The sequence below is a fragment of the Pipistrellus kuhlii genome, unplaced genomic scaffold (assembly GCF_014108245.1).
Source record: "Pipistrellus kuhlii isolate mPipKuh1 unplaced genomic scaffold, mPipKuh1.p scaffold_m20_p_23, whole genome shotgun sequence".
Classification (NCBI taxonomy): domain Eukaryota; kingdom Metazoa; phylum Chordata; class Mammalia; order Chiroptera; family Vespertilionidae; genus Pipistrellus; species Pipistrellus kuhlii.
In genome coordinates, this window is record NW_023425522.1 from 2002584 (window position 1) to 2020598 (window position 18015).

General features: G+C 38.4%; 1 protein-coding gene across 4 annotated transcripts in view; it reads right to left on the minus strand.

The window, feature by feature from the left end:
• Positions 1 to 18015, minus strand: part of AKAP10 (A-kinase anchoring protein 10) — a 77312-nt gene that overhangs the window by 28246 nt on the left and 31051 nt on the right. For 3 of the 4 annotated variants that reach the window (XR_006742523.1, XM_036451917.1, XM_045586513.1), the window contains exons 5-8: positions 14539 to 14637; positions 4230 to 4314; positions 3100 to 3223; positions 1641 to 1777 (exon numbers count right to left, since the gene is read on the minus strand). Coding sequence is in view for 3 of the 4 variants with exons in the window: in XM_036451917.1 (XP_036307810.1) it covers positions 1641 to 1777; positions 3100 to 3223; positions 4230 to 4314; positions 14539 to 14637 (445 nt within the window). In the remaining variant the exon portion in view is untranslated. The remainder of the gene's footprint in view (positions 1 to 1640; positions 1778 to 3099; positions 3224 to 4229; positions 4315 to 14538; positions 14638 to 18015) is intronic. The other variant, XM_036451918.1, reaches the window with a different exon arrangement.

An 18015-nucleotide genomic window follows, 5' to 3' on the forward strand; every position in this document is an offset into this window, starting at 1 on the left:
CTGATGAGGCATGATTATGAAGATGCATAAATAAGATGTAAACCAAATAAAGTCAAATTTGGCACAACTTGCCAAAATGACAGTACAGCGGTAACCTTCATTTAGAAATGGCTCCTGAATGAGCACGGGATCCAGTGGGAAAACTGGGGCTCTGCTCCATGTGGGACTGATGTCAGCCAGTGCTCGCTAGTGCACTCTCCTGCTCCAGCATACAGAAAACGCTTTTTTGTCATCAGTGTTTTCTTAACAAAAAGCGAGTCTTCCATCTTATAACAAGTTCATAAATATTCCTCCATGATTTGAATTTTGGGGGACCCCAGACTAAATTTCTAAATGTAACACCTGCTATTTCTATGACCATATAACAGTTTCCTACATAATATTTTCCACAAATATACTAAAATAACACTGCACAAGCACAAAGCATTGCATTCCAGGCCAAGTGCAGCCACTAACTTAACCCTGTAACTTTGAGAAAGTCACTACCCCTGGGCCTTAACTTTCTTATCTGCAAAATAGGAAAATCAGCCTTTTTTTAAAATTTTATTAATATTTTATTGATTTTTTTACAGAGAGGAAGAGAGAGGGATAGTTAGAAATATCGATGAGAGAAACATCGATCAGCTGCCTCCTGCACACCCCCTACTGGGGGTGTGACCGCAACCAAGGTACATGCCCTTGCCCGGATTCGAACCTGGGACCCTTCAGCCCGCAGGCAGATGCTCTATCCACTGAGCCAAACTGGTTTCGGCAGGAAAATCAGTCTTGATCCCTAATTAGGCTATTCATCAGAGTCATCTGGGGTGTTTTCTAAAACTAAAGTTTCCTAGGTCACACCTCAAACCTGCTGAGTCGGTATCTCAGAGACGACTAGAAACCTATCTTTAATCAGCTGCCGGGCTAGATGCTCTTTAATATTCCTATGGATCTAGAATCTCTCAGCTCCTTCCAACCCTAGCATCTATGGATTCTTCTCTACCCTCAAGTTATCCTTAGCACTTGCTTCTGGATACAAATAACGTATTACTTTTCTTTACAAAATAAGAAAAGTGCAGTGAAGCTGGCCACAGCTTTATCACTTGCCTGAGGTTTTCAATTCTGTGCACTGTAGGATTGTGCCACCCTATGCTTTTCAGTGAAGACTAATGAAGAACTATTATTCATTAAATAGTTAAATTGGCCAAGCAGATTTGCACCAAAAATTATGATGCATCCATAAACAGATATATAGGATCTTTTACAATATATTCTAACTGCATCTTTAATATTCCTTACCCAAGCTCCATTACCAAACTTGTTTCTTTAAAGCACTACATTCTGCAGATTTCCATGTCTTTGCTTGCCCAGGATGTTCCTGTCTGCCTTCTCTGGCTAGCAAAGTTCAATGCATTCTTCAGAGCCCATTTTAGATCTTTCTCCATGGAACCCTCCCTGAACTACACACCACTGTCCTGCCTGCCTCACACAAACCTCCCCTCTTCTCCAGCAGAAAGTTTTATTCCAAGAACCTCCAAAACTTTACACACACCATATGAAAAGCAGTTTGTATGCTGCTGCCTGTGAGTTCCTTGAAGTGGAAATTGAGTTTATGCATCTTTATTTCTGAAGTGCATATCAAATCCTCAGTAAATAAAACTCACTTGTCATATAAAATCATGGCATCGTTTTGTGCCTCCTGTCCATCATACTGGCCCTTCTTGGCAGCAAGCTGAGACTGGAAGTTATCTGCTGCCAACCAGAACTGCAAGACATTCACTGCATCTTCTTTTTCCATGTACTAGGAAGGAAAAATACAAAAGAGGGAAATGAGACTATAAACAGATTTCACTTACCATCCCTAATTTATAAGCCCTAACTTTTACTATATAGGATATAAGTAACAAAACAAACAAAAACACCTAACAGGTACATTTGTTCAGTTAATGCCAGTCAGCAACGTAGAGCCATTTGAGATCGAAAAATTTAAAAACATTCTTTTAGAGGGGGTAAAAAACAAAAAAACTAACAAAAACACAACTAGTACACAGCTCGATACAATGTTAGTGAACCGGAGTAAAAATTACAGTAAAGTGCAATAGTGGTCCCTCACTGGCAAACATGCAAAGATTAAAGTAACCAGACCAAATTTTTTATACTTGATCATTTCTATCACTCCATGCAGCCATATTAACCTGAATAAATGCTGACTTAGCCGTAGCTGGTGGTGCTCAGTGGTCAGAGCATTGGTTCTTGCACCAGAGGGTCACAAATACAATTCCTGGTCAAGGGAATCCACCAGGTTACAGGTTCTACAGGTTCGATTCCTGGCCCACAGGAGGGTGTGTGTGTGTGTGTGTGTGTGTGTGAAGAAGGTAACCAATTGATGTGTTTCTCTCAAATGGATTTTGCTGTCCCTCCTTCTCTCTCTCCCTTCCCCATTCCTTTCCACTTTCTCTAAAAATCAATGAATAAAATATCCTCAAGTGAGGAATAACAAAACTAATGCTCACTTAAACTGTGGCAAACAGAGGGAGTGGAGTGGAGACTAAATCATTCTTGTGAAGAGACAAGATAGGATGCAAGTGTGTTTCTGCTTTGGGAGACTGGGGATCCTCTTATCTTGTGCTGTGCAACAAAAGATTACATTTTCTGAAGCCTACAAATACAATTACACTAAAATGTATGCCTCAAAGACATTAATACATTCACAGCTTTTTGCAAATGCTTTCCTGGGCAATCCTATGAAGTGGCTAAAGCAAAGGTAATGACAGCAGGAAAAAAATTATGACTTTTCTTTCTCTTCTGAAGTCTGATCTGAAAATATTTGCACACTGGGGTCAAGTATCAAACTCTGTGATTTTAAAACAACTCCAAATAATTTAAAGTAAACATTCTCTTAATTCAATTTTTCCAAATTAGAGTTAGTTTACATTGCATTTTCATGGCCTCTCTTTAATCTGACTGATATGTCATTAAAGCTCTCTTGCCACCACATACACCTTAAAACAATAATACAATTATTTAAATACAGCTCTGCTATTTTTTATACACAGGGCCCCAGATTTACAGTTTAGAGGCTGAACTGCTCTAACAGAGTAGGAGAGGAAACACAGACTTTACCTCAGAGAAATAAAAGAGGGCTGACTCACAGAAGAGAATGTCAGCCAGGTAAACAGTTCCACTGGTCAGCACTTCAATCTGGTATTTACAGAAATGGTGACTTCGCAGAAACTCACTAAAGTGCCTGCATATGGACAAAAAGGGACACTTTGAGGGTACGACCGAGGGAAAGAACTTAATAGGGAAAAGTACTCTCGTTCCACATTGGGCCTGCTTTATCCTAAGAACCTAGGTCAGCACTACCTCCTTCCTGACTCCCCCGCTTCTGATGGCCTCTGTAGACCCCCTCTGATACTCAGCACACGTGTAACTAAAGAACATTCCCTATTTCTCCTATTGAGCTGTAACTTCCTGCACAAAGTACCATTTTCACAAATGCTAAATAAATATATAGGTTCTCTTTAAGGGTATGAAGCAATAATTAATAAAAAGAAAAAAAAAACACCTTTGGAGGCAGTTTCAACAAATCTATATGGATTTAGTATTATGGCATACATTAACCTAAAAGCAAGCAATAACAAATTAGAATATCTACCTGAAGACATGCATTGTTTAAATAAACAAACCAGTTCTAATAATCACAATCACCCCCAAGTGACTTTAGAATTAAAAACAAATTATTTTAACTTAGGAGGTATTAACATTAAAAATTAAATTTGTTTTATTTTTATTACCAATGTCATGCCAATAAATATAATAAAAATGTTAAAATAAAACAAAATATAAAAATAAACAAGAATATAGAACATTCCATTAGCCTGAATACCTAATTCTGGCAAACTAATACTCTACATTTCATTTCCAAATTAGTCACTTTAATTTACTTGTAAAACAAAATACGTTTTTATAAGGAGTTTCTTTTAAATATGTTCCGATTTTAAGGGAATCCTCAGTCTTTTTATACCAATTATATCAATAACAACAAATCACTGACATAAAAGTGTTTTATTTTTAATGGAGCTCACAATGTACTTGTTTAAAAAATCCATTAAAGTATGCCTATAAGATCCTGTAAATACTCAAAATACTTAAATCCTCAAAGATAGTTCGTTTTTAGTTGTGTGAAACCTATTCCAAGACTAAACCCAAATTCTCAAGAATGCAAAATGCGAAATTACGACATAACTTACTCTTGCTCCATTGCACTGAAGACTACGGACTGTGCCAAAATGAAACAGTTGGGATCCACCTGCCCATCTTCTCCACAAATCTTAGCTGTAAAAGAAATGGGAAATAATTCAATTTCTATTAAATGCAAATGCACAAATTTGTGAGTCAAAGTAGGAAATGACTGTAAAGGCATATAAATTAGGTTTTATATGGAACTAAGAGAATATACAGGTTAATAGCTGATCTTGAGGTAGAGGTCTTTCTAAAGCATATAAGTACATATACAAAAGCAGAAACCAAGATTTAACATAAGCTTAATTCTATACATTAAAACACCCCCAAAACAAAATAAAAAAGGCAAATTAGGGGGGAAATTTGCAGCATGCATAACAGGTTCTTCTCTGTATAAGAGTATCACTCATCTATCAAGACATTTCTTTTACAAATAAAAAACATCTCAAAAGGAAAACTGAGCAAAGGACATGAAAAGACAATTAGCAAAGAACAAATATAAAAGGGCAATATGGAAAGATATGGATGCACACTAGTAATTAAATATAGTTACAGATTAAAATAAGGCACTCCAACTTTTGTCTAGAAAACAGGCACTAAAGTGTTTTAACAATCCATATATCTAGTAATAATTAATGTCGTTTTTAAACATTCGTTTAAAATCTTGCTTGGCGTTGACTTGTATTGACATAACCTTCAAACACGTGGTATCTACAGAACGTGTGAAGTGCAATTAACAAGTTTTGCTTGAAAAAGTTTGTGTTTGGTTTGGTTTTTGTTGCAAAACTAGGGCTAAGAAGATGGCGGATGAAGAGCATATTCGGCACTGCATGCCAATTAGGAAGAAAAGCAAGTGAGGCTGCAAAAAACACCTGTAGTGCTCTTGGTCAAGATGCAGTTAGCGCCAGAAAATGCCAGCTTTGGTTTGAGAAATTTCGCGAGGGAAATTTTTCGTTAGATGACAAGAGTGGTCGAGGCCTTGTGTCCAATTTTGATCAAGAAGCTCTTCAAGCTCTTTTGGTGCAAAATCCTCAAATTACCCAACAAGAGCTTGCAACAACTTCAAATTGTTCACAAAAAACAATTTCCAATCAACTGCGTGCACTTGGCAAAGCCCAAAAGTTTGGAAAATGGGTTCCTCATGAGTTGACCGACAACAACCGTAATCAAAGAGTCACAATTTGCAGTTCGCTCCTCTCTCGTCAAAACCGTTTGCCGTTTTTAGAGCAAATTGTTACCGGAGATGAAAAATGGGTGCTGTATGTTAATTTGAAAAGGCGGCCTCAATGGTTGGACAAAAATGAGGCTCCGCAGCCCACGCCAAAACCTGACTTGCATGCGAAAAAAGTGATGTTGTGTGTTTGGTGGAATTTTAAAGGAATTCTTCATTATGAACTTTTACCATCTAACCAAACCATTACAAGTGCAGTGTATAGTGCCCAATTGGAAAGGTTAGCCCAAGCTTTAAGAGAAAAAGAACCCGCGCTGATTAATCGGAAGGGCGTAATTCTTCACCACGATAATGCACGACTGCATACTGCAAGAATCACTGCTGAAAAACTGCGCCAGTTGGAATGGGAAGGTCTCCCTCAACCTGCATATTCTCCTGATATTGCCCCTTCCGATTACCATTTGTTTCGTTCTTTGCAAAACTTTCTTCTTGGAAAAAAATTTAATAATGAAGAATGCCTCAAAAATGCATTGACCGAATTTTTTGCATCAAAATCACAAGAATTTTACAACAGAGGGATTAAAATGCTTCCTGAGCGTTGGGCACAAGTAGTAGAAAACAACGGCAACTATATTCTTGATTAAATTTTGTTGTATTGTTTAAATAAATTCGATTTAAAAAAGTATTAGAAAAAGACATTAATTATTACTAGACCTAATATTTAATTGCTTACGTACATATGTTTTAGCAAAGGCATGGGAAAAGGAACACTAGTGCTAGTGGGAATATAAACTGGTGTGTATTTCTAGAAGGCCATTTGACAATTTCTAGCATTAGCTTTAAAAATGAACATATACAATCAGCAATTTCATTTCTAGAACTGAAACACAAAATTACGGATTTGTGGATTTATCTATCGTACAAAACAGTTTATTAACAAACAAATGGGACTACATCAAACTAAAAAGTTTTTACACAGCAAAGGAAACCATCAACAAAATAAAAAGTCAACCCACTGAGTTGGAGAACATACCATATTCACCAATGATACTTCTGATAAGGGGTTAATATCCACAATTTATAAAGAACTTATAAAACTCAAAACAAAAAACCAAACAATCCAATTAAAAATGGGCAAAGGGACTGGAATACACTTCCCCAAAGAGGATATATGGAGAACCAAGACGGCGAGTAGGTAAATGCTGGTACTTGCATCTTTAGACAACCACATAGAAATTACAACTAAAATACAGAAAAACTGTCATTCGGAACTGCCTGAAAGCTGGATGAATGGAAGTCCTACAATATGAGAGGTAAAGATGGAAGTACATAGAGACTGGTAGGAGGGGTGGAGGCACAAAAGCAGCTGGTCCAACACCCACATGTGGCATGGTTTTAGGGATATCATCGCTGTGTAGGCCTCCTGTGAGAAGCAAGAGGTCCCAGCCCCACACCAGCCCCCCAGCCCAGGGTTCTAGAGCTAGGAGAGATGTCCCCATAACTCTGGTGGTAAAAATCAGCAAGGACTGTGACTGAGTGACATGAAGGCTGCAGAAGACCCAGGCAGTTCCTCTTAAAGGATCTTGCACAATCTTACACTGTCCTGCTTGCTTTGAGCTCCATCGCCAGGTGTCAGCATTGGGAGAACCAGGGAAATATGGGGAGGAACTGGATTGTTGCATTAGGAGCAGGAACTTGGGGGTGGCTTTTTTTCAGACGGGGTGTTCATGGGGGTCATTGTTCCTGTGCTGGCACCTTCTTTGTCACAGAGATGACTGGCAGCCATATCTGAGTTTCCATCAGCATGGTCCACACTGTTTGTTCTGCCCTGGTGATTCCCTGAGACCCTGCCACATCCAACTTGCAGTCCCACCCAAACTGCTTGCCGCTGCCATATGAATGGCCTGTCTTGGCTTAGGACTTTCCTAAAATCTTGTAAACAAGCAGCAACTGGCATCAGCATGCCTAAGACCCAGCACTAGCACCAGCCTGTCTTGCTAAACAGCTGGGCCTCACCCAGGACTTCCAAACCCAATACAAGTAGCAGCCATCTATAGATCGCTGGGTAGCTCCTGCAGGATGGTCCCAGGCAGTGGTTGATTTTGCACCTCCCGGCAGGCCCTAGAGCCAGTGAACCCAGTGAATGGCTTCAGACCACACCATACAACTCTACACACCCACAGCAACATACTAAAGGGACAGACTCAGTGGGCACCAAAGCCCCACTGAAGCAAGTCTTGCTCCGAAGAATTGTCTCCTGCACAGCAGATCTCCCACTGTAGTTGCAGCTGATACTAAGCCAATTGGCCTGGAGATAAATTCTTCCCAGTGACACTAACAGCAATCAAGGCTCAACTATAACAAGACTGTGCACACAGCCCACACAGGGGCTAGAGTGCCCAGCTCAGGTGACTGGGGAGGCTGAGGCACTGGGCCCTAAAGGACACCTATTGCACAAGGCCACTCTACCAATTCTATTGATATAATTTTACTAAACACAGCTGCTGATCTAATATATAGAAACAAACATGGGGAATCGGCCAAAATGTGGAGACAAAGAAATAGGTTACAAATGAAAGAATGGAAGAAATCTCCAGAAAAAGAAATAAATGAAATGGAAACAAGTAAAATACTGGACAGAGTTCAAAACAATAGCTATAAGGTTGCTCAAGGATATTAATGAGAGCTTCAAGGGTCTCAAAGAGAGCTTTAAGGGACTTAGTGAGACTTTCAAGGATCTTAGTGAGAGTGTCAAAGATATAAAAAAGAACCAGTAGAAATTAAGCTTACACTAACTGAAATACAGAATAATTTACAGGAATTATTTACAGGAGTATAGGATTCTGCCGAAACCGGTTTGGCTCAGTGGTAGGGCGTCAGTCTGTGGACTGAAAGGTCCCAGGTTCGATTCCGGCCAAGGGCATGTACGTTGGTTGCGGGCACATCCCTAGTGGGGGGTGTGCAAGAGGCAGCTGATCGATGTTTCTCTCTCATTGATGTTTCTGGCTCTCTATCTCTCTCCCTTCCTCTCTGTAAATATTAATAAAATATATTTTTTAAAAAAAGAGTAGAGGATTCTGAGAAGCAAATCAACAATTTGGAATATGAGGAAGAATAACACCCAATCAGAGGAACAAAAAGAAAAACAAGAATAAAAAAATATAAAGATAGTGTAAGGAGCCTATAGGAAACTTCAAGTGTACCAACTATCACATTAGGGGGTGCCAGAAAGAGAGGAGAGAGCACAAGATATTAAAAATCTATTTGAAGAAATAACGAGCATGGCCAGCGCGGCTCAGTGGTTGGGCGTCGACCTATGAACAGGAGGTCATGATTTGATTCCCGCTTAGGGCACATGCCCAGGTTGCGGGTTTGATTCCCAATGTAAGGTGCAGGAGGCAGATGATCTATGATTCTCTCTTATCATTGATGTTTCTAATTCTCTCCCTCCCTCTCCTTTCCTCTCTGAAATCAATATATTTAAAAGAGAGAGAGAGAGAGAGAGAGAGAGAGAGAGAGAGAGAGAGAGAAAGATATTAAAAAAATTAAAAAAGAATGAATGACAGAAAAGTTTCTCTACATGGTGAAAGAAATAGAGTTGCAAGTTCATAAAGCCCAGAGAGTTCCAAGTAAGAGGAATCCAAAGAGGCCCACACCAAGACACATTACAATTAAAACGCCAAGGGTAAAGACAAAGAGAGAATCTTAAAAGCAGCAAGAGGAAAGCAGTTAAGTTACCTACAAGGGAGCACCCATATGACTATCAGCTGATTTCTCAACAGAAACTTTGCAGGCTAGAAGGAGTGGCAATAAATATTCAAAGTAATGAAAAGCAAAAACCAAAGACCTACAACCAAGATTTCTCTACCCAGCAAAGTTATTATTTAGAATTGAAGGTCAGATAAAGAGCTTCACAGACAAGAAAAAGCTAAAGGAATTCATCAGCACCAAAACAGTATTACATGAAATGTCAAAGAGCAAGAAGAGGAAGAAGAAATATGAACAATAAAATGGCAATAGATATCTATCAACAATTGAATCTAAAAGTCAAAAACAAAAACAAAAACAAGGAATCTAATGAACAAAATGAATGGATGAATGAAATAGAATCAGAGGCATGCAAATATGGAACAGATTAATGAAGTTCAAAGGGAAGGGGAGTAGTGGGGTGGGAAGAGATTAACCAAAGAGCTTATTTGCTCTTTGTAGGAGATGTGCAGGAGGCAGCTGATCAATGTTTCTCTCTCATCGATGTTTCTAACTCTAACCCTCTTCCTTCTTCTCTGTATGAAGTCAATAAAATATTTTTTTTTAAAAGAGAAATTTTAATCGTTGTACCATTGATATTTGGCTCTGTTGACTAATGAGTTTGCAGACCACTGCCTTAAACAATACAGATTTTTTTTTAAAAAAAGAGGATTTACAAATGACCAATAGACATATGAAAAGATGCTCAATGTCACAATCACCAGAGAAATGCAAATTAAAACTACAATGAGCTATCACCTCCCATTGGGCAGAATGGCTTTCATCAATAAATCAACAAAAACAAGTGTTGGTGAAGATGTGGAGAAAAGGGAACACTGGTGCACTGTTGGTGGGAATGCCAACTGGTGTACCCACAGTAAACACTGTGTGGAGACAACTCACACAATTAAAAATTGAACTGCTTTAAGACACAGCGATTCTACTTCTGGGAATATATCTGAAGAAACCCAAAGCACTAATTTGAAAGATTATATTTACCCCTATGTTTATTACATCATTATTTATAATAACCAAGATCGGGAAGCAGCCCAAGAGTCTAGCAGTGAATGAGTGAATGAGTGTGTAAAAAGTTGTGGTACATTTACACAATGGAATACTAATTGGCTGTTTAAACAAAATGAAATCTTATTCTTTGTGACAGCATGGAGGGACCTGGAGAGCATTATGCTAAGTGAAATAAGCCAGTCAGAAAAAGACAAGTATCATATCATCTCACTCATATGTGGAATCTAATGAACAAAATAAACTGGAGAACAAAATAGAAACAGACTCACACTCAGAGAAAAGACTGACAGCTGTCAGAGGTGAGGGGGTTGCAGGGTTGCCTGAAAAAGGTGAAGGTAATAATGGGGTAAAAAACACACACCCTCATAAACACAGACAATAGCATGGTGATTACCCAAGGGAAAGGAGGCTGGGGAGGTAGAAGAAGGCACAGAGCAGACAAATGGTGAGAAAGGATACTTGACTTGGGGTTTTGAACACGTAATATAATATACAGATGTGTTGTAAAATTGCGCACCTGAAACCTATATAATTTTACTAACCAATGGCACTCCAATAAATTCAATAAAAAGTTTATCAAAATGTTATTCAACTGAAATTTAAAAACATAAAATATGCTAACATTTAGGGACTGCTTAAATAAACTGCAGCACATCAATAACTTGGTTAGCTAACTATTAAACATGGCTAAAAAAAACCCCACACAACCATGACAGCTGGTTTCACTTTAAGTTCATGACATCAGTGGGACCTTAATGAAACCCAACGATTGTACTACAGTTTCCTGGTCCATTTATTCTCATATTCTCCTAGATCAGTGGTTGGCAAACTGCAGCTCATGAGCCACATGCTGCTCTTTGGCCCTTTGAGTGTGGCTCTTCCACAAATACCACAGCCTGGGCGAGTCTATTTTGAAGAAGTGACGTTAGAAGAAGTTTAAGTTTAAAAATTTGGCTTTCAAAAGAAATCTCTATCGTTGTACTGTTGATATTTGGCTCTGCTGACTAATGAGTTTGCTGACCACTGGCCTAGAAAATACAGGGCACATCTTACCCTCTCTCTTTGAATGTCTTAACACCTCTTCTCCTATTCTCTTTGTTGATGACTTTGCTTCCTACTTCACTAAGAAAACAGAAGCAATCAGAAAACTTATTTCTATCACTTCTCATCACATCTATCAATCACCTGCACCTCTACCCATCTGGTCCTATTACTACAGATATACTCTCCTCACTCCTATTTGAGTAACTCTTTATTTAAGCACTGGACCCCATCCTCTTCAAGACTTCTTTCCTATAGCAACTGTCTCCCTTTTCTCTTGCATCAAAATTTTCTTCGTTATTGCCTTCATTATCACAAGCTACATACAGTGTACACTTGTTTGTATGCTATCGGACATCTTAAATGTTTATAACATGTCACCTTAAAAACAAAAAAACAAAACCATTGTTTCTTGGCTTAACATCCTCTTTCAGCTCATCTTTAAAGCAAAATGCCTCATACTTGCTACCTTCATTCTTCCTCCCATTCTCTCTTAAGCTCCTCCAATTAAGTTTTTGCCCCTAAAGGTCCACTCTAATTAAGATGATCAGTTGCCCACAGCGTTGCCAAATCCATTCCATTCCCACTTTTCATCTTATTTAACCTATCAGCATACACCTTTGATCACTCCCTTTTCCCAGAAACATTTTTCACTTGACTTCCAGAAAAAAAATTCCTCTTGATTACTAATGGCTAGTCCCTTTGCTAGTTCTTTTTCATCTGACAGACTCTAAATGTTAGACCTTTCCCAGAATTTGGTCTTTGGATCTCTTGTCTTCTCTCATTACTCAGTCCAATGGTAATCTAGTTTCATGACTCTGAATCATCTATATGCTGATACTTTCAAACATATATCTCCACAACTTGGACCTCTCTCATGAACTCCTAATGTTGATGTCCAACTGCCTACTGGGCATTCGCCATTTGGATGTCTAAAACCCAAACTCCTGATTTCCCCCACATCTTATAAATGGCAACTCCATTCTCCCAGGTATTCATCAGTCATGCTTGACTTGTTTGTTCCTCTCACACCACTCACTTTCAAACTAACAGCAAATTCAGTCAGCTGTACCTTCTAAGTATTTTTTAAATTCTACAACTTGCCTGGCTCGTGTGCTCAGTGGTTAAGATCGTCAGCCTATTCACTGAAAGGTTGCAGGTTTGATTATCGGTCAAGGGCATATACCTGGGTTGCGGTTCGCTACCCACTTCCATTCCCCAACCTTCCCATTGAGGCTTGTGTGGGAGGCAACTAGTCTTATCTCTCCCTCTTCCTCTCCCCTCCACTCTCTCTGAAAAGCAATGGAATAAAAATATCCCTGAAGTTAAAAAACTTCAAGAATTTGTGGAAAATGGAAGAGGCTGTGGTATAATAGTATAGTTTGGGGTTAGTCTGAATCTCCACATAAAGACAAGAGTAATTAGATAGCAACTCCAAAAACCCACTGATAACATTTACAATAAAACTAGGCCAGTGCAACATATAACAACATTAGCCAGACAAATAATTAGAACAGGATTTAGAAGAATGAATTTCAAAAAGTAAAAGTGATTCTATAAAGATATATATGTAATTAACATCTAAAAATGTGTAACAGACACTGGATGGAAACTTTCTCAGATACCTTGATCCTTCAGAAGATGTTCCCTCTCATGGGATTACATCATTAATTTGATAAGGTTTAAGAGAAGGAAAATTAGAATTTCAATGACATTTTATTTCAAATGCTTTGCTTGGCTCAAAACTCCTTCCTTTTCTCCCTACCCCAGCCTGGTTATCAATTGGTACAAACAAACCTCCTAAGGAATCACTAGCCAACCTATCCCTTAAGTTTAAACAGTCAAATTCTAATCAGCTAAGACACCCCAATTGTATTATTAGAAAAAGTCAGTCTAGGGAAGTCTGGGAGATGGTAGCAACAAATTCCTACATAAAAACAGACAAAGGAACCGCATAGAAAAACCAAAATGCCAGGGCAACTCTGCAATAAAACTGGACGAAAATCCCAAAGGTAGGCAGAGAAGAACAAATCACCAAGAGTCGTTAAGACCTGTGCTAGAGGTATCTGTGTGGGAAAAAGAAAGGGGACACAATGGGGACATCTGATGGACCCCAAAAATAGCCAACATTTGTTCACTAGAAAGTATGGTGGGCCAAGAAAGAGCCACAGCTGAGACTGGAGGTGTTGCTACTTCCAAAAATGAGTGAGTACAAAGGACTTGCAGTCAAGACTGAAGGAGCCTCACACGGGGAAGAATCTCCTAGGAATAGAATAATATGTTCCAGTTTGTAAATTAAAAATATCATTTTTTGGTAATAAAAATTCAAAACTTACTAGTAGGACTTGATGGAATATATTGTTCAATGAATAAATGAACCACTTTTGTCTGTGATTATCAGTATACCTAAGCCTTGCTAACGCAACACAGTAAAGGCTTCCAAACTGTTGTTTTTTTACTATGTTTACAGAACAACATATTTATGTGACTCAACACACACACACACACACACACTCACTCACACACACACACACACACACACACAATGGAAATAATTTCCTGAAATGATGTTCCTTTAGCCATCATTTGGATGAGGACATAAAGATTGATCTCAATACACAGTTTGAAAAATACTGCCAAGCAGCATACTACTTAACATGTGGGGGTCTGGTTTCAAATCCTGATGCCATGTCTGAGCTCTACTAAATTAGGAAAACTACTTATCCTCTATGCTTTGGTTTCCTCATTTATAAAATAACTAGAGGCCTGGTGCACGAATTGCTGCACATGTCGGGTCCAGCCGGTCTGCCCCAATCAGGGCCAACTGGGCCAGGTTGGATGGTGGGGAGGGACCACAGGCAGTTGGCCGACCAACCCTCTACCTGCACCAAACTCCAAGTTGAGGGTTCAATTTGATATTAGGCTTTTATTATATAGGTAACTATATTTATGCTGCAAGATTACTTTTTAAAAAAATATCTTTATTGATTTCAGAGAAGAAAAGATAGAAACATCATTGATGAGAAAGAATCATTGATTGACAGCCTCCTGCACACCCCATAATGGGGATCAAGTTGGTAACCCTGGCATGTGCCCTTGATGGAAATCGAACCCGGGACCCTTCAGTCTGCAGACCAATATTCTATCCACTGAGCCAAACCTACTTGGGCTGCAGGATTCTTTAGAAGAGTAAATGAGTTTATCTGTGGGAAGTACTTAGAATATTGTCTGGGACACAATAAATACTTAAGAAAAGGTATATTAAATTCCATGTTCATAAAAAATTCTCTTAATAACCAATTTTTTTTGGCCATAGTTCTAGCACTACTTACCTATGATATCATTTCTCATTGCTTCTGTAATAGGTATTGGTTTAGCAGCATCTGGAGATATATATTTGGTAAAAGTATTCACTGCATCTTGTTCTATACCTGCAAGGGAAGAAGGGAAAAACTTCAAAAATCAAAACACAACTTGAACTATCATGGACTATATTCGTGAACAGCAGGGCTTAGATTTACTGTGAGTCCAAGCATACATGCATGTGCGTGTGCACAAACACACACACCACACACACTTATGAATCAGGAGGTCGTGGGTCTTTTCTCGGTCAGGGCACATGCCACAGTTGTGGGTTCAATCCACAGAGAAGTATGTGTGTATGTATACATATACATTACAAATATAAGCATATATACTAGTAAAAGTATATTTAGGACAAAACAATACTCATCATGATACCGCTTTTTCACTATTTGGTTTGTGGAACAGAGGAATTATATGTGAATTCCCCCCCTACTCCTCATCTAAGTGAACAAGCTCCTAAATAGCAATGATGCATGCATGCTCTCTTTCCAGGGTTCTTCTTCAAAGTCTGAGCTTGAAGGATTTGCATAACAATTTAACAACAGGAGCTCAAAAATGATTTCTAAATCTACATTTAAAATGCTTTTCAAATAATTTAACATTCATAAATATTACATTCATTTGATCTTTATAACCCTTTAATGTTAAAACAATGAATCTCGCCGAAACCGGTTTGGCTCAGTGGTAGAGCGTAGGTCTGCAGACTGAAAGGTCCCAGGTTCGATTCCGGTCAGGGGCATGTACATTGGTTGCGGGCACATCCCCGGTGGGGGGTGTGCAAGAGGCAGCTGGTCGGCTCTCTCTCCCTTCCTCTCTGTAAAAAATCAATAAAAATATATTAAAAAAAAAAAACAACCCAAAAACAAACAAAAGAAACAATCAATCTCAAACTTTGTATTCTCAGGCCTTTGATATTTTAAAAATGATTGAGGGCCCTAATGAGCTTTTGTTTATGTTTTATATCTAGATATTAAAATCCACTGGTCTTTTACCCATAGTTTTATAACGTCATATATTTCCAAATATTTTGGAAAATATTGGTTTACTGGCTTATGCAGATTTTCCTAATGTTGAGACATTGCATCATATAGGGTAGAAAAAGAAATCACATCATTGGCAGCATCAATGATCTTGCTGGAACACTCTTTAAAGCTGTCAAAGCACAGTGGTGAATACAAGTTTTCCAAAATTCTAATTTTCACTTAAAAAGCTTCCATTTTTACCACTGGGCAACAAATACTGTCAGTCGTTCTCGTTGAATAACAAGTTTACTTCATTCATTCCCAAGAAAATGTCTGCCAAATATCCAACTCTAAATTACCATAGTTTTCCAATACTCATTCTTACAAAATCATATTCTATTAAAAAAGCAGGTACTTTAACTCATAAAAACAACCAACTACCCATGTGCTTTATCTTAACACAAGTGTATACTTCAGTATGCAGAAATGCTTCTGCATATTTCCCACATCAATCATATTAAACAGGGTTTAGAGTTAATAAAATTATCTACTTCTCCAAAGACACCGTGAATGAAGGTGGCACTCTGTTTTCCTAGGAGTATGTGGCAACACCGTGACTACTAGTCCGATGTGGTTCAATGCCAGCAGACTTTCCCACAGTTGCCACCCCACCACCATTGCAAATGTTAACAGAGTAAAAAGACAACCTGGCAGGCCTGGCTCAGTGGTTGACCTATGGACTAGGAGGTCATGGTTCAATTCCCAGTCAGGACACATGCCTGGGTTATGGGTTTGATCCCTGAGGAGGAGGGAGGAAATGCAGGTGGCAGCCAATCAATGATTCTCTCTCATTGATGTTTCTCTCTTTCCCTCTCTCCCTTTCAATCTGAAATCAATTAAAAAATACATATAAAAAGAAAACAAAAACCTCCGATAGGGGGTATGCAGAAGGCAGCTGGTCGATGTTTCTCATCAATGTTTCTAGCTCTCTATCCCTCTCCTTGCCTCTCTGTAAAACATCAATAAAAAAAAAATATAAATATATATATATATATATATTTTCTCTTACCATAATATAATTGAGAAATCAATAACATGAAAAAAAAAAAAAAAAAAACCACAGGAAAAATTTCTCCAAATACTTGGAAACTAAGCAACATATTAAAAATTAAAAAAATTTTTTTTCAATTACAGTTTACATTCAATTTTATTTTGTATTGAAACAGTGTTGAGGACAGTGGTTAGACAATTATATGCCCAGTGCCCACCTGGTACCATATACAGTTTTTACTGTATTTCATGTGCTCTAATTTAAACCCCCATAACTATTTTGTATTTACCAATTTAGAGTTCTCAATCTCTTCACCTTGTCACCCAATTGCCCAATCCCCTACCCTTCTGGCAACAATCAGTATATTCTCTCTAACTGTTTTGTTATTCTCTTTCTGTTTTATTTATTCATTTATATTTTTCTTTAGACTCTTCATATGATTAAAGTCCTATCTATCTTTCTCTGATTTCAGTTACCATTAATAACCTCTAGGTCCATTTATGCTGTCGAAAATGGTAAGATTTTATTCTTTTTATGGCTGAGTAATATCCCACTATAGTGTATATATATATAAATATATAATACACACACACACACACACACACACACACACACTAGCTAGAGGCCCAGTGCACAAATTCAGGAATGTGTGGGGTCTGGCCGGCCCGGTCTTCAGATTAGGGCTGGGCCTGTCGGGAGGAAATGTCAGCAGGTTGGCCCCCCAGAGATAGAGAACTACAAATTGGTAAATACAAAATAGTTATGGGGATTTAAATTAGCTCTCTGCCCGCTGCCCCGCCCTCCTGTAGCTCCCCCTCACCCCCTTCATAGCTTGCTGCCCTGCCCCCTCCTGTAGCTCTCCCCTGCCAGCTTGTAGCTCGCAGTCCCACCCTCCTGCTGATCTGTGACCCGGTTGTTATGAGTCAGTCGTTACATAGACATTCACAGATAATATGAATGTCTATGTAGAAAATCCTAAGTAATTTACCAAAAAAGCTCATAAAACAGTGAGTTTAGTAGGTCACAGAATAGAGGATCAAAATATAAAAGTCAATCATATTTCTATAAACTAGCATTGAAAAAATTAAAAACAAATTTTTTTAAAATACCACTCACAATAGCACCAAAAAAGAAATGCATATTAAATGGTCATTCACAGTGTAATGACCATTTCATATTACATCTTTATTATATAGGATTCTTTTTACAATAATCAGTTGATGGACACTTGCGTTGCTTCCATATCTTGGAAAATTGCAAATAACGTGGCAGCGAACATAGAGGGGTGCATAAATTTTGTGGAATGAGTGTTTTAGTTTCCTTCAAATATGAATCAAGAAGTGGAATCACTAGGTCATAGGCAGTTTCGTTTTTACTTTTTTGAAGAACCTCTATATTGCTTACCACAGTGGCTGCACCAAACCGCATTC